The sequence below is a fragment of the Anopheles ziemanni genome, chromosome X, assembly GCF_943734765.1.
Source record: "Anopheles ziemanni chromosome X, idAnoZiCoDA_A2_x.2, whole genome shotgun sequence".
NCBI classification, from domain to species: Eukaryota; Metazoa; Arthropoda; class Insecta; order Diptera; family Culicidae; genus Anopheles; species Anopheles ziemanni.
This window is the reverse complement of record NC_080707.1, coordinates 13,973,676-13,999,891: the sequence shown is the minus strand read 5'-3', so window position 1 is coordinate 13,999,891 and position 26,216 is coordinate 13,973,676. Positions and strand designations below refer to the sequence as shown.

Below are 26,216 nucleotides of genomic sequence, written 5' to 3'. Positions count from 1 at the left end.
TGCTTCAGTTTTAGCCTGCATGGTCTTAAGGTGCATCCCCAAACGCACGACACACGAAAGATCCGGCCAAAAGCGTTCCAAGTAGAGGGATGAACAAAGAAATGGAGAGAACACGAGATGGGGAAGAAAACCTCAAACTTATGGAATTTGTTCGCAATCAGCCTCGTGATCAGCGTCCGTGGCCCCAGGACCCCAGGACGAGCAGAAGGGAAAAAGGGTGCATCGAAACACACGGTGTGTTCGTGTGTGTTTGGCTCGTAACCGTTCGCAATATTGTTATTGCCTTTACGCAAATGTGTGCACGCGAGCTGCGTGATCGGAGGAAGATGCACCAAGACGCTATTACCGCAAGGGCGCATATCGATTCCCCTACCCTACCACCACCACCACCAGCACCCGTCCTCGGCTTCCATCATCATATCGCCAGCATAACATGAGCGATGGTCGCGTGTGGTGTCCTTTCCGCGAGGGTCTCCGCGGTGGCCGGTTCTGTAGAACCGGTTTGCAAAACCCTCCTCCTCCCGGCTTGCGCTTTTCCAAACATTGCACACCGTTCGTCCCTGCCCATGGGAACCTTCGCCAACCTTCGGTTTGGCGCTGTGTGCAATCAGGTGGCAATCAGGTATTGGAGGATCCCATCGTTTTTTTTACGCTCCACCACAAGACGCCGTCTTGTGGGAGAGATGGTGGAAAAGGGGAGTGGAGGGGAAAGAGCTATTACTCTTAAATCACATCCTCGGAAACGATTACACCATACCGCTTCGGCGCAAGTGTGTAGGCTTGCTTGGTGTGTTGCATTCCAAAACAAAAATAAAGATGCTGCGCGTCTTCCCTCTGTAGATCTCTTGATGGGTGTGTGTGCGCGTGTAAATGCATGTTGGGAAGATAGAGATAGACCCTCAGGGAAGGATCTCCCTCTTCCCTGCCGATTGGTGGCTTATCTCTTTTTTGCAAACGGCAGCATATAGGAATGCTCCGGGATATAGATACTGTCTCCGACTCCAGACGATTGTTAATGTTTTATCGTGTGTGTTTGTGTGTGTGTGTGTGTCTAGTGACAGGGTGTAGAATGGGTAGGAAGGTCCGTGCACGGTTCCCGTCCTGGTGGTTGGCTTATCTGTTTTTCTCTTTAAAGTTTTACCTCAACCTGGCGATCATATAAGAAGGAAATGGAAGGATGATGAGGACGCTCGGGCGAACATCCGCCAGTCCAGTCCTTCCCCAGCTCTCCGCGCCTGCTTTACCGAGTATGTGCTCATCTTCACCATTATTTTTTACCCCTCCCCCTCCCTCCAAACAACCGCCCCAAACACTCACTCAGCTCCTTCTGGAGTATAATCGAGCAGCGTTTACTTTGTCCTTGAACTTCCGATTATTGACCGCGGTCAGTGTACCGGCGTCTTCCTTCTCCGGCCCTCCTGCCGGCCCGGTACCCCTTTAGGGGTTGGTTTATTATCCCCCTCTTCCCGTGCCTTTTCCATCGCACGGTGTATCCTTCCAGCTCTCTCTTTCTCTCTCTTTCGTCCCCTCCGTTCGATGCAATCGTTACACAATCCGGCCGGTTTGCTGGCGTCGGTTTCGGAGCGGGTTTCTGCGAGTTCCCAGATGCACTTACACAATCGGCTGGCAAATGGAAAACCATCGTTCTGGATCCGATTCTTCTGAAATCCCACGTTTTGGCACGCTTCGAAAGAGCGCATTTTTGAATGAAACGATGATTTTTGTTTATGTGTTTATTGTCCGAAGGAATGTTGGTCTCTTCTTGGAATGTTCAAATTTTTGTTAACTTATATGTTTTTTTTTTTAATTTTAGAGCGCATTTTTTGGACGAAACGATGATTTTCATTATGTGTTTATTGTTCGAAGGAATGTTGGTCTCTTCTTGAAATGTTAAAATTTTCCTACTTATATGTGCTTTTATACTTATAAAGCGCTTTTTTGGATGAAACGATGATTTATATTTATGTGTTTATTGTCCAAAGGAATGTTGGTTTCTTCTTAGAATGTTAACATTTTCTTAACTTATATGTTTTTTTTACTTTTTGAGCGCAGTCTTTGAACGAAACGATGCTTTTTATTTATGTGTTCAATGTCTGAAGGAATGTTTGTCTCTGCTTAGAATGTTAACATTTTCTTAACTTATATGTTGTTTTTTTACTTTTTGAGCGCAGTCTTTGAACGAAACGATGATTTTAACACCGACTTTTAGGTTTCCCACCGTTCGAATTCGTTTTTCTATTCGTTTCGATTCACTCGGATTGCATTCCAGACCGGATTTTGGGCAAATATAAAAAAGTAGCCTCTCTATAAATAGCAATATAGCCGATCTTTCAAAGTATCCTAAACTCTATCCTCGACCATCTTAAAGGCTATCCTTGTTCAATTTTGTTTTTACATGTTACACACAGGAAACTACTTTTGAGTTGTCGTTCGACGGTCACGAACTTTCCTTGGGATTCCTGCAACCCTTTGTCGATAGTGTTGCGCCTTATTAATCTTTTGGTGAGATTCATTCAGATGGATTTATGAATCTTTTGGGATTCGAATCTGTCTACATCCAGTTTGCTCATCACTTTTCATCAGTTGATAAATCTTTCGGATTACTAGATTCATGAATCTTTAAAAAACAAAGAGTCATTCCGATCGATGAATCTGAATCTGAATTACACAGCTCTATTTATTGATGAACACAGAGAATGTAAAGACTTTATTTACCTTTTTTAAGAGCGACTACAGCAGAAATGGATGAATCAGACCTTATCTTACTTTCCTTTGGTATCGGTATCGTCATCGTTTTAGGAAGCTTCACGTTAGTGTACGCTTTTTCCTCGCTATTTTGTATCGTCCTTCGCGAATGGCGATCGTGCTGCGGAACGTGAAGTTAAGAAGTAATTACTGGAAGAAATACGAGTAGGCATCGTTAAATGCAATCGATGTGTTTTATTTTTAGCGTCACGGGATGGATTGCATATGATTAGGTTTTGTGCCTGGGCCTGTGTGTGTGTGTGTGTGTGTTTGTATTTTCTTTAAATAGAAAATAGTTCCACCGGCGCGGTTGCCCAATGATGTATCCGGTGTGAAGCGCCGTGAGGGAGAGGACTTCGCTGGATGGAATCTTTCCTGTTTGGAAAGACACCACCTCCTATTCGCGAAAGAGGGGAGGGGGGGGGGGAAGGCACTACTTCTGATTGATGTGCATTCCATCGGTGCCGGGCGCATGACTACCTAAAGAATGTTTATCTCCGCGTTCGGGAAACGGGGAATGATCGAGCGAAAAGAAGGAAAAACCGCGCCAGAAGAAGCTCCTGGTCGCCCTGCCAGGTGACTCAGAGATGCGCGATCCGCACAAAGGGTCATATGACACGTTTCCTCGTTCCCCCTCTCTCTCTCTCTCCTTTTCCTTCGCTTCCCATTTTTTTCTCTCCACCCCCCCCGAGCGTACGGGAGGGAAAATGCGAAATGGCTTGAAAGTAGTACCTGTTTTTCTTTCTTTGGTCCGGTGCGCGGTCTTTGCCTTTATCTTTCACTGTCATTGTTAGTTATGTTCGGACCACGGTTATCCATTCTTCCTCCACCCCCCCCCCTCCCCCCCCTCCCCATACGGGTTTTTCCCTACGCCGGCCTGTCCCGAAGCGGAGGAATTTGCTCCTTTCCTGGCGCGCTTCGATGATTTGTCTCCGGCGGAAAAGATCCTCTCCCGGGTGGCTCGTGTCATGTACGCCGCCTGCCTGTCCATATGGTTCCTTTGAGCATCGCCTCGCCTCCTGCCGGTGGCGTTTTCCGCCCCGCATCGGAGAAAAATAACGTCTAGAAGAAAACCCCGATGATGGAGGATCGTCCGTAAGCTATTTTTAAACTCAGCTGTCTTCTTTCTCCCTTCCCTCCACTCCATTTCCTTTCGTCCTTACAGACACACACACACACACACACACACACACCGGACTCACATCTACCCCGCCGACCCATCGCAATAATAAGCTGTGTGCTGCGTAAACGAAGTTGGACAGTATTGCTAAATTAGGTTGGCGTTACTTTTCCAACGACCTTTCGCACCACCACCACTTTCCGCCTGGGCCGTACAAATTGGCACGCAGCCATGTAAGGAAATTCCTACCTTCAGAGCGCCGCACTTTCCGCCGCTTCGTCCACCCCCCTTCCTTCGGTGCGTTCAACCTATGCGAATCGAAGTCCAAGAAGGGTTGAATTTATTTATAATGCATATGCATAAACAGGATCCTTGAATGGGTGAGGGAGGGGGACCGTTGGGGGGGGGGGAGGCAAGGAAGGGCAAGAGAACGATAGCCGCGGTGTAGTATTACATGCTTCGCGGCCGTACGGTGAATGTAATCGTAAGCGATGGATGCAATGGTTTTTCTTTTTCCGCACTGTTTGTTCTTACGTTATATAACTGGTTGCGCAAATGTTGTAACCTGTAGAACTTCTTTTGAACCTTTCTCGCACTGCCATTTATTTGCACGTGTGTACTTGTTACACGCATTTTGGGGCTGGAAATTAGCATAAACGAATATTGTTTTCTTTCCCATTGCTGCATGCTTATTAAACCGAGTTAAGTTTGTCTGAAATTTCGGCCGTTTAATCTCTGGTCCGTTCTTTTATTCTACGTGATTGAATTTTTAATTTATTCGAATTTTTAACTTATTTCACACTCTGTCCAAGTTATTTTTCTCTTTTCAAATCTCATCCTGTAGGCGAAAAACAAATAAATGGGAGTTAAATATGTTTAAGACAACATTAGTAATAACAGTTCCACGATTTATTTCTGTGGAAAATTATGCTTCCATTTTCAAATTTACATTGGAGTAAGACGTGGAACTCATCATTATCTTATTCCTATTAAATTTGTTGTGACTTCTCAAGTCTGTTGCTTGATTGCTATATTTTTATCCGTGTATATTCGTTACACTTATTTTGGCTTACTTTATTCCATTTATAAGAACTTTTACAAAACTCTGAACTCGTTCTACGTTTGTAGGTACTCTTTTTCAAAACATAAACAAGAAATAAATTATTTTGAATATTAAATTGAGTTGTAAATTAGTGTTAAAATATGGTGTTTAAAAAACAAATACCACCTCTATATTTTTACGCAACACTTTGTTCTGGGGGTGGTGGGTCTCATCATCATCTTTTCTTATTCATTTTTTTTATTGGCTTTTCAAATATATTGCTAGGTGTCTATATTTTTATCCGTGTATACTCGTTACACTTGTTTTGGTCCGATCATTTGTATTTGATAAATGATTCCAATTCCATTTATAAGAACTTTCATCTAAGTTTGTTCACAAAACTCAAAACTCTCGTTCTACGTAGCATAAACAAGAAATAAATTATTTTAAATATTGAATTGAGTTGTAAATTAGTATTAAAATATGGTATTAGTATAAACATATTTCTAAAAAACATATGCCACCTCTATATTTTTACACAACCCTTTGCTCTGCCATTTGAAGGGTAAACTTATGAAGGTTTCTTTTCGTTTTGCCATTTTGTTGCTTTTCGGTGTAATGTTTTGAAAACTCATGTTGTTTATCATATTTTAAACATAGTTTATACGATTAAACAACAAGCAAAAAAGCGTTCGTTAGGCGAACTTTCTAGATTCGAGGAGAGAACCCGATTCGAGTGTGTGGCCGTTCATGGTCCTTCTTTCCCCCAGCGTTTTTTTCGCCTTTTCTTTTTACAAACCATCATCGAGCGGAATTTCGAATTTCCGATAGTCCACGGAAACCAAACGTTGGTGCAAAAGAAATCCAAAGACCGTTGACCTAGTAAAACGGCAACATACGTTTCGGCTCGCCCGTGTGTGTGTGTGTGTGTGTGCCTTCAAGTCAATCCTTCAAGAAAAGGAGGAAACCGGTGGGCTGCGTGAGTATTTCATTTTCGTGCGAGTGTGCCTACGTGTGTGCACGCTTCCTTTCCCCTCGTTCTAAAATGAGGAGAAGGCTCGGGGTAACGCTCGTGCGGCGCTTTATCGGGCTAAATCAAATCTACTCATCTCATTTAGCGCGAACGATATGTGCATACATTAACATACATTTTATTCAAATGAAACTACACACTTCCCGAGCGGAAAAAAAAGAACATGGAAAAAGATACGGCTTTCGGCCGCTCGTGGGGTCGTTGCCGGTTTTTATTTCTATTTGTATTTTTATTTATTTATTTCAGCGCTCAGCTCTTGAATCGCGATCAAGCTCCGCGATTCGTCCTGTTGCATCTAAATCTTGTCACTTCCCCCGACGCTGCCGTTTCGGGGTCAGGGAACGGGTCTTACGCTTTTTTAATGTTCGTGACGGCCGGCCGGCCCGGGGTTTTTATATGCGAAGTTTAAAATACACACAAAACAATTAATTAAGTGACTGTGAGTGGATTGAACAATTAAGTCATTCCTCCGGCATCCGTCAAGCCCGCTCGAAGGTATCTTTCTTTCTTTCTGCGCTACTTCTTCAGCGTGTTTATCATAAAATAACGCACGGAATTCGTAACCGCAAATTTGAATCCGCTAAGGGTCCTTAACCTTTCCGTTTTCTATGTTTATTTTTTTTTGTTCTTTATTTTTTTTGTTCTTTATTTTTTTTATTTTCTGCCACGGACGCATAGAGGATTGGTCAAACGAAACCGGGGTCGGTTATCAACTTGAGAACGGTTCCTTGGTGCTACACCACCTTTGGTGCCCAGCGCCATCAGTCGTCGTCAATTTATAGTATTGCTTTTCCTGCGCGCTGAGGTTCGCGCTCTAGCCTTTTAGTTGTGTGTGTGTGTATGTGCGCACGTTTTTTTGTTTTTGCGGCGAAACATCGACGGATGTTGCTATGTTTTTCCGCCAGCTTCTCTTCTCGCCACACGTGTCTGCCATCCCGTTTGAAAGCACACATGCACACACACAAACTTGCAGGTCATGATGGGGGTTTTCCTACGCCAGGGCCAGGGCAAAAGCCCGCGGCGTGTGGATGGCGAGGAAAACGCGGTGTTGTGTTGTGTGTTTGTTGTGTGCTATAAATCTGCAAGGTTGCCCTCAAGGACGGTAAACAGAACGTTGCACTTGCCTTCGCTATTTTCCACACACACACACACACACATACACACACGCACATCAGACGGTTTCCGCCCGGTAGGGTTTTGGCCGGGGCGCAAGCGAGACAGGATGCGAGAATGGAGGAACGGAGGAAGAAACCAATCTTAATCAAGAAGTTTGTGGCTTACCTTAGCATTGAAGTCACCATAATCGTTATGTTCCCTCCCATCGGCGCTAGTTTCGCTGGGCGGGGGGAAAGAGAGAGAGAGAGGGGTGGGTCGGTTGATTTGGGGGTGAGGCAACCACACCACACCCGCCCTCCTTCACACCCTTTCCGGCCAATTATTGGCCAAGGAGTGTTGACGGTTTCTTTACTTTTATATGTCCAACCTTACCCCGCGGGGTGCCCAATTGGGGGAGAGGAGGAAGAGGAAACGGGTGGGGTTGAAAAGGATGATGCCCGCATGATTTTTTCCCTGACTATTTTTCCCCATTATTGCTCGCTCCTCCGGCTAGCTATAACGTAAGGGGTTTGTCTTAATATTAGCTTTACATCCCTTCCTTCTCTCTACCTGCGGTAATACGGTTATGAGTGCTCCGTGCCATTGCTCCGGTGGCCATTAAATGCCGGCAACAATGTCGATCGAAGTGGGATGGTACTTTGCATGCCTCTAATCGGTCGGGAAGATCTCTTGCTGATCTCTACCTGATCTCAGGATCAGAAGAAGGATCGACGACGAAAAGGAGCATACATTCTCACAACATTCAATTGCAATCGAACAATCGATATGATCTCATACAACGTAAATGAACAAAATTCTTGATGTAAGAAACTCACGAATCCAGAATTTCACGGAAGGTGTTAAGAGGCATACAGCTATTATCAGGACAAAAATACTTCCGTACCTTACATTGAGTCCCTCAAATTCATCAGAGTGTTGTTGTTGATCCCCCCGAAAACCCACATCCATTAATAAACAGGGTTGAGAAGGCAGACTAAATGTCAATTAAAGCCGCTTTAGTGTCCTGCCGATTTTTGAAACTCACGAAACGAGTGAGTATAAACAAAGCTTTGAGTTGAGGACCTCCAATTCTAAATCCTACATGAGCTATCGTTGTCAGATGTTTCAGGAGTGCTCGCTACTAGTCTACTGGGTGTCTCTAATTTTACCTTTGGAGTGTACATCTCCAATTTCTATTTTTTATGGCGTTCCGTACTTCAAATAGACCCTCTAGTCCTGCGTCAAAATATGTTGCTCATAGTCGGAGAAGTATAGCGTGCCTAATTGTGCCGAGACGTCGAGCAAAAAATTACGAATCATACGAATGAGTATTGTCCTTTTATTCCAGAACTGAGGAGTTGTCATTTCCTTCCAATACTTAGTGTTCGCTACTATTATTCAGAGTATCTGGATATCAAATCAACTCCTTTTTAAGTTCATGAATTTGTGTGCTATTTATGAGATTGTCAGTTGAGTTGAGGAGGTGAGTTGCGGAACATCAAGTCTTGGCAGAGCTAGGTATAACCCTCAAGAGTTTCAGGAGTGCTCGCTACTATTCTGCAGAGTATCCCCAACCGTATCTTTTGAAGTCTCTATCTGTATTTTTTACTATGGTTTGAACTTCAAATAGACCAATAGATAGTCCTGCGGCAAAATATGTAGCTCTCAAGAGTTTCAGGAGTGCTTGCTACATATTCCGTATTTGGCGATTTTTATCTCCATCATTATTCTTGACTGTTCTGGTTCGAATCATTGCGTTTTGCGGTTAAATATGCAGCTTATAGTCGCAGATGAATAACGTGCCTATTTGTGTCGAGGAATCTTGAAATGTGTCGAGAAATTTAGAAGCGAATGAGTGAGCCTATCACTTCTTGGTACTCGATACTGTTATCCAAAGTTATTCGGTATCTAATCCTTTCTTTAAGAGTATTATAAATCTTTTTGGCATTTATTCAAATGTACAAATGTTAATCTCCCGAAGAAGGTGTTAATCATTCGAGTTGTGTCTCTCCAGAACCATTCTTCCCGAATCTCCCATTTAGACGTTCGCAGAAGGTACATCAATCCTGTCGAAAGGTTCACCGGTCCCCCCCCCCCCCCCCCCCGGTTGAAATGTTCCAATGCACGGCCCTCACGTCACGTATGCCACCTCCCCTCCCCCCCCCCCCCTCACCTTCATCGGAGCGGCATTTGGAAATTTATGATGTAGAATTTTTACAACCACCACATCCGAGACTTCGCGCGCGAGATGGCCATCGTACTTTCGTATCGTCAAACCATCGCAACGCGTCCAATTTCTCCTACCTTCTCCGCGGACCCGCCGCAGCCCCGCAACGTCCAGTTCTAGTCCGCGTTCTAGGAATCGGCACAGATTCATGTGGAAATAATTAAATGCTCATTACATGACAATTATACCAAATAAAACACGGCTAATTACATTCTTAACGGCCATTGCGCCTGCCCGGGCACGTGGGTCGGTGGGCTGAAAGGGTGGGGGAGGGAGGTAGGGGGAGCGATGACGCCACCTTGACGACGGCCGCAGGAAAGGGCAATGGTGTTGTTGTCGTCGTCGTCTTCGCGTTGTTCTTCCGAACGCAACGGGATCTCTGACCGATGGGGAAGGAAGGATCTCTCGTGTGACCGAGTGGCTAGTGGGTGGGAAATGGAAGGGAGGGGTCTCGATGGCGCCTGCTTCCCCCTCTCCCCCCACTTCCACTTGCACATTCCCATGCCCCCCTTGCCCTTGCCTTCGCTCTCTAACTGCATGTTGCGCAAGCGATCGGCGTGGTTTTACGTTTCTACACGCTTAATGGGCCTTCGGTTGACTGTGCGAATTGCTCTGTGGTGGTGGTGGTGGGGGAGGACGGGATGGACGGTGAAGAAGAGCGCCATGAGCGCTGTAAATTATTGAGATAAGAACAAAACATAAGAATTAAAAAGAAATCAGCACGAGAGGGAGGAAAGTCGAGAAGATGGGCAGTTAGCGTATCTTTTATCGGACCTAGCCAGTGCGTGCGTGTGTGTGTGCGTGCCTGGCTTTGTTTTTGCCTTCTTCCTCTTCCCGTGGGAGCAGACATATTTTTTTTTTGCTTTGATGCGTCTGTTCCTAGTTTATGCTGAAGAAACGCGAAACGGATAGGTGCGATCACTAACGCTGAATTGACAGGTTTGCTTCATCCTTCGAATCCGAAGCAGGAAAAAAATGAAACGTTTTAAACAATGTATGGTGAATTATAAACACACACACGCAGACACGCACGCACGGTGTCTGTCGGTAAATAATTAAGCGCCACTCCGCCGTGAGGATGATCTTGAACTTGCTTGAGCTGCAGAAGACAATGTTGCACGTGCTGTGTCATTCCTATTTCGCGAATGTTTTACGTGTTTTCGCTTGCAGCTTTTTATGGGTTTCAGCTGGATGACATCAACCGGGAAGCAGGGAAGCCACAAAACATTTTAAAAATATCGTAACAAAAAAAAACGGATTCTCATCGCTTTGAAAACACCGCTTGTCGATAGATTGATCGTAATAATTTCCTGACATTGGCAAAAGTTGGCACACGTTCAAAAGTTTTTTTTTTTTAATGGAGTAAATGTAAATGGCAATGTTTAGCACATACCTGCAAGTTTTTGAGCGTCAACATGTTCCCTTCAACTCTCTTGTAATCCCTGCAAAGAACCATACCATTCGATACCACTAATTTTCAAAGTTTGTAAAGATTGTCTTGCATTTTCGCTCCATAGAGCGATCCTCACTGTGTTTCCAAACATACGCTAACCATTTTTCAACTCTACCCTGGGATGACTATTACTACTGGTATAAGTATTCTTAAACATTCAAACGTTGTTATTAAAGGAAAAAAAAACCCACAACTGACACTGCAACCAATTATTTTCCATCATACCTATTCGGTTCTGAATATTAAATTGTCTGCTTTTCATTCCAATCTCCTTTACTCTATTCTGTTCAGTTGCCACCTTCGTTTTCTTTTCGATGATTTTTATTATTAAATAAAAATTATAATTAAATTATTGTAGCTTGCTCTCGATAATCTTTTGGTGAAAACTTGAAAAATTAGCTTAAACAAATACAGAAATTGATGAAGCATCATAGCTTACCACAAATATTGCGATGAAACAATGAGTTGCTATAAGACCAGTAGTGAATTTTTGTAAAATAAAACTCTTAGTGATAAAACCTTTATTTTGGTGAAAGGAAAACATATAAGTGGAACTGCCATTAATTCTGTCATTTTGAACGAGAAATGTCGGGGATGCGAGAGAAAAGCTATCCATTTTGTCGATGCATTCAATTGTTCAGTTTGTTCTCAATTGTTTTGTAAGATCCTGATGTAAGATGATGAAAATCGAGATGGTATTATAGCAGTATTTTTTCATCTTATTTACTAGAGGTGGCATTTGTTTTAAGGAAAACCTGTTGGTTATTCACTTCATTGCCTTTTAGACACATTATCGCTGGTATATCGTATATAGCTTTTACCTCAGTCAGTTTTTTTTTATTTTTTGTAACATTTTAATGTAGAACCGCGAAATATTCGTAGATCATTGGAAACAAGCAAATGTTCAAACATCTCTAGGGTGTATTTCACTTAACCGCACTGTTAACAATCGTTGATTAATACCATAATAATTTTAACATACTACTTTCAATTTTCCAATATTTGTGTATGTATTTTAGTTGTAATTGTGTAAGATTGTTCATATCATCTCTTTATTTTATTCTTTTCGAATTTTGTCATAAATTTTTTCGTTTCAATCTATTATTAATTTAGTTAAAAGTTACCGCTTTTCGATTTAATAACTTAATAATATCCAAGGGGCGTTTGTTTTAAGGTGGTATAAGTTATTTCATTTTGACCTACCCGATCGAAAAGTTTTGTCAGCTGTTATCACCGGCCTAAGTTCGCTTGTTTGTTGGCGATGTGTAAAGTTGTAAGTGTGCAGTTCGTTATCAACTTTAAGTACCGCTTTATGCTCCGACAAGTCCTTACATCATTGTTGGAAGATGAGATCCACTGATTTTCATTTTGTTTTGTTTTTCTTTCCTTTCCTTTGCATTCATTTAGAATTAAATTTGCACTTAACGGTCAACGTTCCGCTTCTTAGGAGTGGGTGGTAGCCGGGGAAAAAACAGATTATTCATGCCGCGCGTTGCGGGAAAAGTGAAGCGAAAACGGAAACAAATCCTACACGCAGGGAAAATTCCGCACTCCGTCGGGGTCAGATTGCGCAACTAGAGCGTCATGCGTGTGTGTGTCAAAGCTCCCTTCCCCCTAGCCCGTTGTTAGTACTGTTCTTTTCCCCCTTTTTTTATTTTCTTCCAATGTTTTATTTGAGATGTTGTTTCCCGCACGGGAGTTTTAGTAATTGCGGTACTCCGCACATATCTACTCCTCCGGGTTCGGTTCGCAAGAGCCGTTGTCCGTTGACCTCCACACACTGTCGCCACGGCCATGGTCAGTGGAAAGGCCAATTTTCCCACCGCGGATTCAGCGCGAAAGTACAATGCGCCATGTAGTTACAGTTCACGAAGGACGGTGGGGAGGGGGAGGGGAAATGTAATGCGTCGCCTGGTTGTTCAACTTTGCGCGCAAAGTGTGTACATTCCTTCATTTAGCCTTTTCCTTACTCACTTCTGATAATATCTTCCGCATTTATTTAGTGTGTGTTTTTCTCTTATTGTTGCTGTTTTTTTCACTTCCTTACCTTTTTCGGAGTGAAGGAACCGAGAGAAAAAGGGCAGATTTTGTTTTGTTTTTTTTTTTTGTTGTTCTTTTGCTCCCTCGGAACAGTTATCTCTTTGTGTGCGAGCGCGCGCTTTTGTTGTTCGGCTTATTATAAGCCGCGAAAAAACCGTTGCATGATGAAATGACAAGAGAACAAGTGGACAAAAGTACAAAAGTACAAAAAAAAACAAAAATCAAGAAAAGAACACAAATCGCGCAGTTTAACCGCGATAACACCGTCCTTTTTGATGGATGTTTGTCAGATGTGAAGCCATTAATTCATGTTGGCCGACGACCATTGTTGGGTATCGGTTTCAACCCTGCACAGCATTGCCCCGATGGACATTAATTTAAATTTTATTGATTCCCGATCTTCTTTCCTCCCGCCTCGGAAATTCCGTGGCGAGAATAGGCCGCGATTTATTGGTTTTAATTAACGTCCTTTCGCCTCGGAGCCGGTTTTTGCCATCTGTCGGCTTTTGCATTTACACCCTTTCGTCGTGCAATCGATACCACAATGCAAGGTGACACATTTTGCGCCCGAAAGGATGCCTCTCCCGGATGCTTATCGAGTTTTTTAACGGTCTCCGTTAGAATAATCTTCCTATTTAGGTTGCGTTTCGGGTGTAGGCCCGCCATTGTAAATAGCATTTCTGCTCGATCAGGTTTGGTGCGCTATGGTTCTGCTAAACCCATCATCTCTCCCGCATCGTAAAGCGGAGATCAACATAACGGAGCCCGGGGTTTTGGTGTTCCGATATGTTTCCTTTCCGATTTCCTAGCTTTTTAAATCGCGTTTTTGCGATAAGCGATCATAAGCGATAAATTTTTAGCGGATCCTTAATTATTTACGATCCACACGGCGACAACTTCAAACGAACCCTCCCGAACATCGGCAATAAAATGGCGGCGAGACAATAAATCCCACGATCCCCGCAAGGATGTTGCCCCACAAAAACAGCATGTGACCGATGTGTGTGTGTGTGTGTCGGTCAACTTTTCTGGGACAATCCAACAAAAGCGGTCGGATGAAATATTCTTCCGTGCGTCATTTTCGGTTCAACTTCGAAACCATTCTCGCCAGCATCATGTTTTGCATATATTATGAGAATGGTGGAAAAGATCCCAAAAACCATATGCTCCACTGCCCTATATCCCGAGGGGGGAGGTGGGTGGAATCCAAGACACAGAAAGATTTAAAGCCTGCCGCCCACAAACGTCGATGTTGCGGTGGAAAAACTGGTCCCTCGCCTCGATCCGGTTCCGAGCGTCGCATCAGATAAATAATAAAAGTGTCAAAACATGGCCAACCTTGTCGTTTCCCTCCCTCACTCCTCCCCGCCCCACCCACCCCGAGCCACTAGGAACAGGTTAGAAATATACAAACAAACGCTGATCGGATCGAAGGCTTGCGGCGTCGGCGATTTAGGCTAATTTTATTGGTGTGTTTGACAGATTGTTGAGCTGCCAACAAGCGTCGGGAAGCCCACCGGGAGGTCCTCTTGCTGTCCCCCAATCGCCCTTCCCCTTCCTCTATCGAACCCGCCACCCTTCCGAAGGGAACATGATTGACAAGCTGTTTACTGTCGCCGGCTTTCGGGTAACGGAGATTAACATGTTATTACGTCCCGTGCCGGTTGCCGAGGGGTTTATTAGGAGCGATATGATTTATGTGCACCTTTTTTTCCCGAGTCAAATAAGACCGCCGCTCGGAACGGTCGGATTTGGCTTGGATGATTTTTTCGGCCAATAAAAATAAATTCCCGATTGTGAGTTTTATAGGAGCATCTCTCTCTCTCAGCGGCGTCGATCACCAGGTGTTTGCGGCTGGTAAAATAACAAAAAAAAAACAACAACGACACATTCTGCGCAAACAGAAGCAAGCTTGCCGGAGAGTGGATCCATTACCGTTTGATTGTTTTGTGACCGCGAGCCCGACGATAGGCTGTTTAGGACGAAAAGCCGCGTATTTTCTTTCGAAGAAAATCGAATTCTTTGCACGAAGAAGAACTATGAGTTCAAACCCCGGGTAGCCGCCAATGGAACGAGTTCAATTAAACACTGCCACCGATTCGTCACGGTACGTGAGCGCACGTAACTGCGACGCCCGGCTCCACTTGCACAAATGTCATTGGACGGTTGAGTGTTTGTTTTCAGAGTAAAGAAAGGAATTCACTTTGATTGAAAGGCTTCGAATAAACGGCGCGTGTCGCTTCGGGGATTTTTCAGAAAATGACTCCACATCCTTAAATATTTGGCACAAAAGGTACCAAGAGAGATGCTCAAGAATCAATGGGAAAGCTAATCGAAATGTGACATCTAAGGAATCACACTGTTTGACAATTGATTGAACATATTCGGATAGTAAGCTGATAACTTTACTTGTTTAGTTTCAAGATGCAGATAGATGACAGCAACTTTCCTTTAGTACCCTTATTAGACTAGGACATTTACTGCCATCTTTGCCCAGAATTATACTGTCAAAATGTCAATTCTGTCAAACGCAAAGTTCTGTCAAATCGATTTTGTAGTATTTTTTATCAGTTTCATAGTTGATTTTAGCGTATTGTTCAACTATGAGTAATGAAAAAAAACCTGTTGTAACTAACAGCGCAACAAGCAAATAAATATTCACTTTCACAATTTCAGTCGAAAGCAAATCGATTTTCTGACAGCAACATATCTGTCAAATGCGATTTGACAATATTTTCCGTGCAATACTATATATTGCCCGTGTAATACTGAATGTTTCCGAACACAGTCCAGGCGTACACGACTCACTACAAATTAACGTTAAATGTCAACCGGCAATGATGTTAACAAACTGTGCAGAATTGTAAACGAGCTATATTATTTCATCTCTACAATTAACAATAATACGCATTTAGAGTTGTGAACTAAAATCGCATAAAATGACGCTGTTTATTTCGTTTAACGATCATTTTAAATGATTTATATTGTTGACTCCTTCTAGAGCTGTCAGTTGAGCAAGTTTCAAACAAATTTCACTGTTGTGAATTAAATTTCTATTCCTGGCTACGTTAAGTGAAATTCTAGTTGCGTAACTAAAATAGCTTGTTTATTTTGCGTTTAGACATGCTAATTTGGGTTACACGTGTGTGAAATTACCGTTTGACAGTTTCTGTTAAGTGAAAATTGCATTCGTTTAAAATCCCTTTAAGATTAACGATTGAATTACATTTCTCTAGAGATCTGAATCTTTCTATAAGCCAGAAAAGTTGTTTTTCTTTGTATCTTAGATAACTAAAAGGTTTTACCTAATACTTTTATCCTATGTTTGGGCTTAATTGAAATGCCATTTATCTTTACTAAAAGAGCGTACGTTGGACTGAAAACTTCACACAACAACGCGTGCTTTAAATCATTCGTGGGTATTTGATTAGTTTCTTTTCGATTGACATACGTTTGAAAACTGAATAAATTTCCAATTCAAACGATGTTCAAAAATTTTTGCTTTTTGGATGTTTTTCAAGCAGAACGAAAAGGTGCAGACAGGTTCTGTCGAAACACCAAACTGGATGCCAAACGGATGCAAAAAAAAGCCGACAAATGCACGTAAAGGCAGTTTAATGAAGCAGACGTGAGAAAATTTCAGAAGTTGGAATGTCAGAAATACCTGTCTTTGGGAAGTTCGAATGCAGTTTATTTGTGATTGATTTTCGCCTGTAGTCGTCTTGAAATGGTAAGATAAAATGTATCTTACCCTTTTGAGGAGAATCGGTTGTTAATTATTTAGACCGTGTTTTTGGTCAATTTGCAAAACAAAAATATGAAAAAGGTTTTTTAAAAGGTTTTATCAGAAATTCAACAAAGCAGTTTGGTGATGTAGAACAACTTTAAGATTTTTCATAAATTACACGAGTTCTTATTTTATATATTGCTAGTTTCAAGTTGGTACAAAACTCTATCTATCGGACAGTGTTCTCAGCAGTGTTTCGGTTGGAGAAAAAAGCAACTCCTTAGGTGACCGGCTAGAACCTCTAATTGGCTCCACTGTGCGACGGCACCAGCACACGATCGAAACCGCCGTCGGTGTCCCTTGTGCCGTGGCCATATCCGCTTGGCAGATGTTTCAAATTCCGGTGGCAATTATCGTTTGCCCATTGTGCGCCTCCAGGACTGGCCTGGACTGGTTTCGATTTGGTGTAAATGAACGCTGGCAAATAATTATGAGAAGGGAAAATCAACAACAAACTCAACCGCACAACACACACATGCCACAAGCAAACAAATAAACAAACAAACGAATGACGATGCCGGAGATCGGACGAGTGCGATTTCATTCCACGAATTAAGAACATTTCTTGCTCACTAGACCAAGACGGACGACGAACGCGCGCGCTCCGGATGTGATTCGAGGCGATATTCTTTCGGTGTGAATTTGGTGTTCACGCTACTTAAGGCGCTGTTTTCCCAGGGTCTCGCCGGTTTTTGCCGTTGGTGGATGTTGTGCGATGTTTAATGCAGCGTCGTAGGCGCTTCTTCCTCGAGCAGGTTTCCCACTGGACACTCATTGTTTCCCGGGGGCAGTTCAAACGCCAAACCCGGACTCGGATTATAATCCCCCCGAAAAGTGGAGACCCCCCTATACACAATGTACACACGGCGGGTCCGCAGAGTGCCCTGCATTAGGATATGATCGAGAGATCTCTAATTCCGTTGGAATTCGCGGTGTGTTTGGTCGATTGCAAATTTCCTTCGAAACGCTTCCAAACCCGCGGTTTCCGCATGGATGGCTCATTTGCGCGCAGTTCATCGTTGCTAGACCCCCGGCCTTCCCTCCTCTCATCAGGATCGCCACTGAGAGACGGCAGACATTCCCAGAAATTCGCGTCCACGATGCATTCATCCGTGGCGCGCTCGCTGTTCACTCTCTACTTCTCTGGTGCATTATCCGTCTGTCTGTCGGTCTGAGATAGCCTCCTCCACTTTACCACCTCCTTTCCACTAATCTCCTCTAACTCATCGTGCGGGGAGGGGAATGAACTAAGCCTAAAACGCGGCTGCTCAGCCTCGGGCGACTCTGGTGGTCACAATTATTCCAGCCATCTTCTTGCGGTTTTCCTTTTTGGGTGTTGTGTTTTATCTTCATTTTGGAGGCAGAAAGATTGCGTCAGCCAGATTCACCAAGAAGCTTCCATGGAGAAGCCGTCTTGTGTGGATCTTAAATCATCCCGACTCCGCAAAACCCCGGGCCGTTTGTATGGCCAATACAGTCGTTGCCACCGTAGCTGGAGTGAAATTACGCATCACAACTTCTGTCCCTAACGCATCGGTGTTTTGTCTCTTTTTCGTCTGATTTTGTCTCCTAATTTCAATGTTTGTCGCAAAAAAAGTCTATTATTTGGATTACTGTTTGCATCAATAATTATACAACAAGATGGTTTACAAGAAAGTAACAAATATAAAATGTTTAACAAATGAAATGTTTTGAAACTTTTGAAAAATGTGATAACCTCTGGCATACCAACAAGCAATGCAAATGACATTTACCAGCTATGAATATAAGTCTATATCCCCACAACTTAGATTTAAGGCACAAGTTGGATTTAAAGCATACATTTATAACTGTTTATTATTGTTACAACTATATTGTGTAAGAGAACCGGTTAGAGACACAAGTAGATGTCAACTTGCGCTTGACAGAAATTTTGCTTTCGATTGCAATGTTTATGTCAAAGTGGCGCTTTGTTTACTTTTTGCTCTGTTAGTTGCAAGAGGTTTTGTTTGTTGTTTAAGTTTGACATTATGCTAAATTAGAACTTGAAAATGATCAAATAACTGCAAAACCAATTTGGTAGAACTTTGCATTTTTGCACAGAGGCGACAGAACTGACAGAATTGATATTTTGACAGATAAAATTCTGAGCAAAGATGACAGTAAAAGTCTTCGTGTAATAAGGACATTAGAGACAGAATTTGATGAGCTATTTCTAAAACACAGATGCCTTAGCGACAAAAGTTGGTGACCTTTTTCATAAACCTGATGCCTTAGAGATATTGCCGCCCGCTTTGACGACAAAGTTAGGTGGCAACGACTGTACTATGCCTTCAAACTAATTTTGACTGATTAAAAAACCTCTGATAATGATGGTTATTTGTTACGCCCAATTTCTTCGATCAGAGAATGCGCCGCCCGCCGCCAGTCCGCCCGGAAGGAGCGAAATGCAGGAGTGCGCCCTGGTCGCCGGGTTTCTGATGTTCGGCATCCTGCTGGAGCGGCTCGTGCAGCTGATACGGGGAGCGATGGATGCTTCGAGCGAGCTCGCTGGTGGTGGTACCGCGTCGGCAGCGAACAAACTCATCCTGCCCGAGGATGCGAAGGCGATACTCCCGAGCATCAAGGTAGGGACGACAGAGGGAGGAGGACTTTGCTGGTGAGGTGAGGTTCAGGTATAACCGAAATCCGTTTGCTTTTCCAATCTCCGCTTTTGCTAGGTGTGGTGTGATTGGATGATGTACCATACCGAGACGTGGAACCCTCCGCCGTGCTGCTCGGATTACAAGATAGGGTAAATATTTCCCCAGGCCCTCCCCGTAGGCAACGCTAACATACCTCGTTGTGTGTTACAGCAACTCCAGTGCACACGATCCTTGGTCCAGCTTTGCCGAATTGATCAGCATACTCAAAAATCTCGACACCAATCGGGAGATTCTATCGCTGGAGCAGAAGGAAGGTAAGTAGAATTGCTTTCCCGCCGAAAGGAGGTGGTAAACGAAGCTTAATCACTTAAATTAATGGTGAATTACACTGGTCTATCGTGTAGAATCGATTTTCGGGCTAAGTGTAATCTGGATGCCATTTGTCAAAAAGAAAATTGGACGCCTCTCCTTTGTTTGTGTGTTATATAATTTTTGACAGACAATTTTTTTAAATTAAAGCATGTTTTCGTAGCTACGACTACTATTTTGTTGTTCATTGATGAAAATACAAAAAGCATGCTAAATAACAGCTGAATTTCAATAAACATTTGATGGTAGCGCGATCGAACGAAATACTGCCTCGTTTGTTTACAATTTAGACCAGTTGTTTCTGTCAGAACTGTCAGAAAGATTACGCTTGCTAGGGTATGCAAATCAAAATGGTTTTTGACAGATCGTATCCCACGATTACGCTTCGTTAAGGCGCGGGTGACAGTACTTTGTCGCGTGATATTTAATCGGACGTCAGATTTGTCAGAGGAGTGTTTCCTAATTCCTTAACTCGTTTCTTAATTTCTGCCTTAATTCCGGGTTTATAAAATCCAATTTTGATGACAGATCTATTTCATCTCAAACCTCATAAATTTGCATCTGCCGAAACCTGACGCGGTAAAGTACTGACACCAGCCTAAGAGAGTGGTGTTGTCCGGTGGACCTTCCTAACCGGTCGTCTAAACTTCTAACCCCGAATTCAGATTACGAACTAGTGCGACTGCAAGAGGACATCACCCTGGCAGGGTTCACGCCCCTGATGTACAACGCGCTGGAGCCCATCTTTGTGCACCGGGAGCGCGATATGGAGGAGGCTCAGGTTGGTACTCCGTTCTTTATGTGCGCGCATTGACCGCCCTCCCCGCTAACGTGTATGTTCCCATCATCTCCCGCATTCTGCAGAACGTATTGCGCATCCAGAAGCTGATCTACTTCGGCACCGCGTGTCTGTGCACCTGCGACCCTCCCGTACTCAGCCGGGAAACATCGGCCACCGCCAACGGGGAGTGTGGCCCGGTTCGGTTCGTGAGCGTCGTAACGAATCGCATCGAAGAGGTAAGCATAACGGCCAGGGGCAGGGGGTGATTGTACAGCCTTCTTATGCGGTTGGTTTTCTTCTAGCTGGCCGATATGGATATTCTGCTGGAGAGCTTCAGCGACGAGGAGCTGGATGTGAGCGTCCTGAGTGACGAGCCGGAGCACGGCAAGGTGCAGTCGAAGGTCTCCTCCAGCGCGTCGGTCGAGGATGGCAGCGGTGGTGCGGGCGGAGCCGGTACCGCCCTCTCGTCATCCGACAGCGGCATACCAAGCAGCAGCAACAGCAGTTGCACCAGCTCGCGCAGCCTTGAGACGCGCAAGCTGTTGCGCCGCAAGGACGAGCTCGAGCGCAAGCAGCGCATGCAGGAGAAGCACAACCAGCGGCTGCAGGTTGGTGGACGACTTATTCTCTTTCAGCACCTAACACCTTTGCCTCTGTGATTGCAGCGACCGCACATTCCGATAATTTCCACCCGAAAAAAGTATCAAACGGAAACTGTTGATTGTCGGCGAGCGGCGGACGTTCGCCTTCCAAGCACTCGTTCTTTAATCCCTTTCGGTTCCGGCGAAAAATCTTCTGCCACACACACACGCACAATTTGTGCAACATAATTCTTTTCCCCCGCCCCCCCTGACAATAATAATAATAACAAACCGGCGGGCCGGCGCGCTATTCCCTGGGCGCGATCATTCATTATAGCATGCCCAGCGAGGCATGGAAATGGGCGCAACAGGCCCCCAGCAGGCGGGAGTTTGAGAGGCTGTTGCCCACTTATGAATATTAATCACGATTTGGCCGCCGCCGTCACCGTCCCATCCTCCACCACCACCACCACCGTGCCAAGGGTTTTGCGTGGCGGGGCACAAGGAGTTGGAGGATACGCTATTATGGTGGCTTATTAGTGTGTTAATACGTTTTTTGGCCTTCGCCTTGCTATCACCCTTTTTATTTCGGGTGTGTGCGCGTGGTGGTGGCGCTGTCAAGGAGGGGGGAGGGTTCGGCGTCGACGACGGTGTATTTATTTTATTACAAAATATCATTTTGAGGAGGGTTTCGCTTCGTTCTGGTTCGCCCTTTTTCCTATTCGCATATATTCTTGGTGGTTCGTTCGCGTTTCCCACTTTTCCCTGGCAGCTGTCGCTGCGTTCGTTTCGTTAATTCGCCCCAGGTACCCTCTTCCCCCTCTCCCCCACAAGTAAGTCGGGGAGGGTTGCAAAAGAAGCCCATTTTTATGCGGTTTTTACGACATCACGTTTGTTTCAAATTGCTACGTTTTGCTGGACGAAAGCTGTGGTTGCGATGTTGGACTGTAACGGAGCGAGGGGTTGGCTGCCCAGATCGGTATGTGCGTCCCGCCCGGCAGGGGGTTTCGAGGCATTTCACCCTACCCCTCTGGTTTCTGGTTCGCTTATTGTTAAGGGTAGACAAATTTGGTAAATCAAAAATGCGGAAACTGCTTAAACCGAGTACGGAAAAATTAAGATAAATCGATAATTTGTACGGGGGCACGATTACGCCGTGTGCCGCTGCAGCTTCACTTCCCTCCTCCCGCCCTGTTCCCATTCACTTCCCCCCTCCCCTCCGCACTCGGCAACTCGCCCTTCGAATTGAGGTCGAGCTAATCAACGGGAATAGATCAAAACCTTTTTAAAAATCCACTGACCAAGTAAGAAGGAACGGGTTTTAAAAGTAGAAGATACCCGTCAAACCGTCGCCGTCGTCGCCATCGTCTGCGTTTGTCGTCCCTCCGGGCTTTTTTCCCTATCGCGCCGAAATCAGAAATACTTGAAGTTCATCACTTGCCCGTGCTTCTTTCGGTTCGGTTGAAGGAAGAGAAAAAAACACACCAACCTCCTTGCCTCAGCCCTTCCCCCTGCGCTCTGCCGCCACCGCGGGTGGTGATGGTCGGCCGGCGTAGCGGGTAGCGTAAACGTGTGATCTGCTACATGCGCGCAATTTAGGTGAACGAACGAGCAAACTATGCGCGGCCGGCCGAACCCCGGGGGGGAGCTCCTGGAAGCACGGGATGCGGCGGGTGGAAAACTGCCCGCGCGTCGCTGAGGAGCAGGAGCGGCGGGATGGGAAAAATTCAAGTTGCCGTTGCGAATAGTTTTCGCTTCGGTTTGACCTCTCTCTTGTCTTTGCGTACTGCGAAGAGCCTCGGCGTAGGGAAGGTAGAAAAAAAAATGGAAAGTAGAAGACAAAATCGACAAAATCGAAATGAACGGGGACGGGGTGCGGGACGAATTGGGGGAGAGAAGAAAGAAACACATCGCGACCGCGACCGAGCATCGCCGGAGCGCGAGGCGCGAGATGACCCGCCCGGACAGAACGACCGAAGAAAGGACGGCGCGAGAAACAAAGAAGGAAACAACGGGCGAAAAAGAAACACGAAACAGAAGACGAGTTGCAAACAGGCAAACAACAGAAAAAAAAAACATCAAAAAAACAACCAACAACGATAGCATGCAAACAGGCGAAATTACTGTTTGGAAAGTATCCGCGGGGATGCGAAATAAGACTGGATAATGGTGGAACGGTTGATGCGGGGCGAGGCGAGCTGGAGGGGGTGAGGTATGATCAAGGCATGACAGTTTTAGCATGATCAAACATTGCCATGCTATACACACACACACACGCACACACACTCGAGAACGATTAAAGTCCAGCTCGTTTCGGAAAAGTGAGGCTTTTTTAACAGTTTCGTTAGCCTGTTTTAACGAACTCGTATTATTGGCATAGGGAAAAAGCGTGTTGTCAAGTGCAATTTCATCTCATCTTTCGAGCGTATCTAGTGCTGAATACTGGAACAAACACGAATCGTTGGCTGTTAGGTAAAATATTATAAAAATTTATACTTTTGTATTCATTTCTATTTTCAACTGTTTTCTTTATAATTCTAATTTAAAAAAAAAAAATTATCATTTCTACTGCTTTTCGGTCATTTAGCATATTTTCATTTTTATTTTTATCAGTTTTAGAAATAGTCTTGCCACTTTCGTTGCTTTAACAATTTATGTATCTTTTCGCTAAGACTGTTTGCAAACGAATAAGATTAAACCTATGCGGTACGGAGTAGCAATGGTGTAATTCCGGGCCGGGAAGGGAGAATTTGGCTGCACTCGCGCTCGTGAAAAATCGTGAGAAATTTAGGCATCATCATCATCATCATCGACGCACGGGGACAGATTGTGTCCACCACGGCGTTAAGAGCTGCTTCGCCATGGTGTCGTGTTTTCTTCTCTTTCTCTTCCTTTCTTTCTTTCTTTCTTTTAGACACTGTCCAAGGGTGGGGGGGGGGGGGGGGGGGAGAAGAAAAGTCTGCCCTTCGCGTCGTCTCCTACGGGCATGAAATCATGGACGCACTCAAAAGTGCCGTGTGGATCGCCCATTAAGAAGCGGCGCAGGAAGAAAGCGGTAGAAAAGAAGGGGTAGGGAAGCGAGTCGACCCCGGAGAACACCGTTGTTGCTGCTTAAGTATTTACGGCAGCACTTGTTACACATTATACGAATTGAAATTATGCTAATCGGTTTGAAATGAATGGCTCTTAGCACCGGCCACACGAACGAGGGCGAGGGAGAGGGAGAGGGAGGGTTGGTGACGCGGGGAGGAGTGTAAAACAGACCGACTGCATATACAGGGTTTCACATCATCAACCCCTTTTATTTCCTTGCCCCTCCGCGTTTGGTCGCAAAGCGGAGCGGATGTTAGGTTCCAGCTGAAGATAGTCCGCTGCTACGCTTTTTAGTTTATTTGGCAATAAACTTTGACAACAAATTCCAACCGTAGGCACGGTCAGCTTATGCTTTGCCGTTGAGCTTGGTTCCTAGCACTGTTGCTCGAAAGTCGGTGGTCATGCTAGTTTTTCTGCATTATTGTTCGATAGAAAAAGCAAAACTCGCTCGGCTACTCGAGTACATAGTTTGTTTTTCAAGCAGTTTTTCTTCTTAGTTGGACGGTTCCTAAGTAGTTCTGGTTTATCTGAAGGAAGATGTTATCAATTCTAACACAGAAAAATTATTATGTTCCTAGCTTCACGAACAAATGAAGTTTTTCTTTTTGTAACTTTCGAGGGATTGATATCACAGGAAAAGGAATGTGTTGGCCATTTAGTCGGGTAGTTCCAGGTGCCTCTGATACTCTCTCTGTGATCCGCTAGGACTAGATCCGGTCGATCCGGATGTAACGACAGACTTTGATTCCATGACATCGTTATCCCAATGAAAACCTCAAATTACTTTATAATAATGACAACCATGAGAGGTGCATCCCAATCTTGGAACATTGATCCTAGTCCAAGATGCCCCTGATACTATTCCTAGGACGCTCTGATCCCAGCTGGGGATCTAAAAGATCTGAATACGACTTGGGATCGATGATCTAGTGATAGATCTAGATTCCATGGCATCTGAATCCAAATTCTGGACCTGGATCTAACACCCTGGGTTCTAAAAACCAGTCCGGGAACGATGACCCCGAGTCGGGTAGTCCCTGGTGCCTTTAATGTTAGTTCTGCTACACTTCAATCCCTGCTAGGACTAAATTCGACTGATCAAGATTCTACTTGGGCTCGATTGACAATGACAGACCTAGATTCCAAGATTTTTAGATCTGGATCCCAAACACGGGGTTCTAAACCGATCCAAACCCTTTATCTCAACACCACCCTCCCATGAAACTAGCCAACAGTCTAAAGTTTCACAACTTTAATCTGGTTTTATTATACTTGTTTTTAGAACTCGACATTCTTTAGGATAGGCTTCTTTCCAAGTACTATGTATTTGTTTAAGCTTTTTTCGCACGCAGAAAGAACGTGTCTACCTCGTTCCGATCGCATGCAGAATTCCAGAAGATTTCTAATCGGAATGCCTGAAGCGCTCTAATCAGACTAGAAAAGATGCGCTACTTAGGCGTTGGAGAAGCCGGTAGTCCGCGCTGACAGTTCGCGTTTGTTTGCCCTGTCGCAAAAGGCAAATTTGTTGACAGAAGAAGGCGACCGTGTGCGCAATGTGCGAGCGCGGTTGCGAACGAATCACGTTGGTGCTAAAATTCTGTGACGGGGGACGGTGGCCTCAGCGGGCCGCTCGAAATTAAAATCCCACCGGCGTACTGTAAACTCGGCCGGCCGTACAAGACGACGACGACGACGACGACGACCGTCAAAAGGAAGGCAAGACCCGATCGAAAAAGTCACCGTCGACGTTGTTGCTGTTGCGCTTGCACACACATGACACACACATGGTCGGCCGTGGAGGAGTTCCTTGGGACGGGCCCTATGTTCGGATGCACGGCTGAAGGAAAGGCTCTGGGAAGAACAAAGGCAGGAAAAAAGGAAGAGTAATTGTTAAGTACCGAGCGCGCAAAACATGACTTCTTTGGGGGAGCGAACAACCCGCTGCACCCGGAACGGGTGGGGGGGGGGGGAGGGCATGCTGGCTTGCTAACTTCGGCCACTTTGACCGGACCTGGTCCTGGTCCTCCCCGATGGTACTTTGTTATTCGCAGATATTCGCGGAACCGACGGACGAAGACGCGCATTGTTGCTGCAGCAGCGTTAGAACCGGCGAGGGGGGGAGGGGGGGATACCATAAATATACGGTCCCGAGCATACTTTCACACACACACACATGTTCAGGCACATGTGGCACTGTTATGTAAAGAATGTGCGAACCGCGTACCT

General features: G+C 44.8%; 1 protein-coding gene across 1 annotated transcript in view; it reads left to right on the top strand.

Moving 5' to 3' along the window:
* The window catches only part of LOC131291111 (telomerase-binding protein EST1A), a 51,014-nt gene that overhangs the window by 10,151 nt on the left and 14,647 nt on the right, over positions 1-26,216 (top strand). Inside the window, exons 7-12 of the mRNA XM_058320302.1 lie at positions 18,928-19,148; positions 19,242-19,315; positions 19,377-19,480; positions 20,201-20,316; positions 20,400-20,552; positions 20,619-20,924. Of these exons, the coding sequence (XP_058176285.1) occupies positions 18,928-19,148; positions 19,242-19,315; positions 19,377-19,480; positions 20,201-20,316; positions 20,400-20,552; positions 20,619-20,924 (974 nt within the window). The remainder of the gene's footprint in view (positions 1-18,927; positions 19,149-19,241; positions 19,316-19,376; positions 19,481-20,200; positions 20,317-20,399; positions 20,553-20,618; positions 20,925-26,216) is intronic.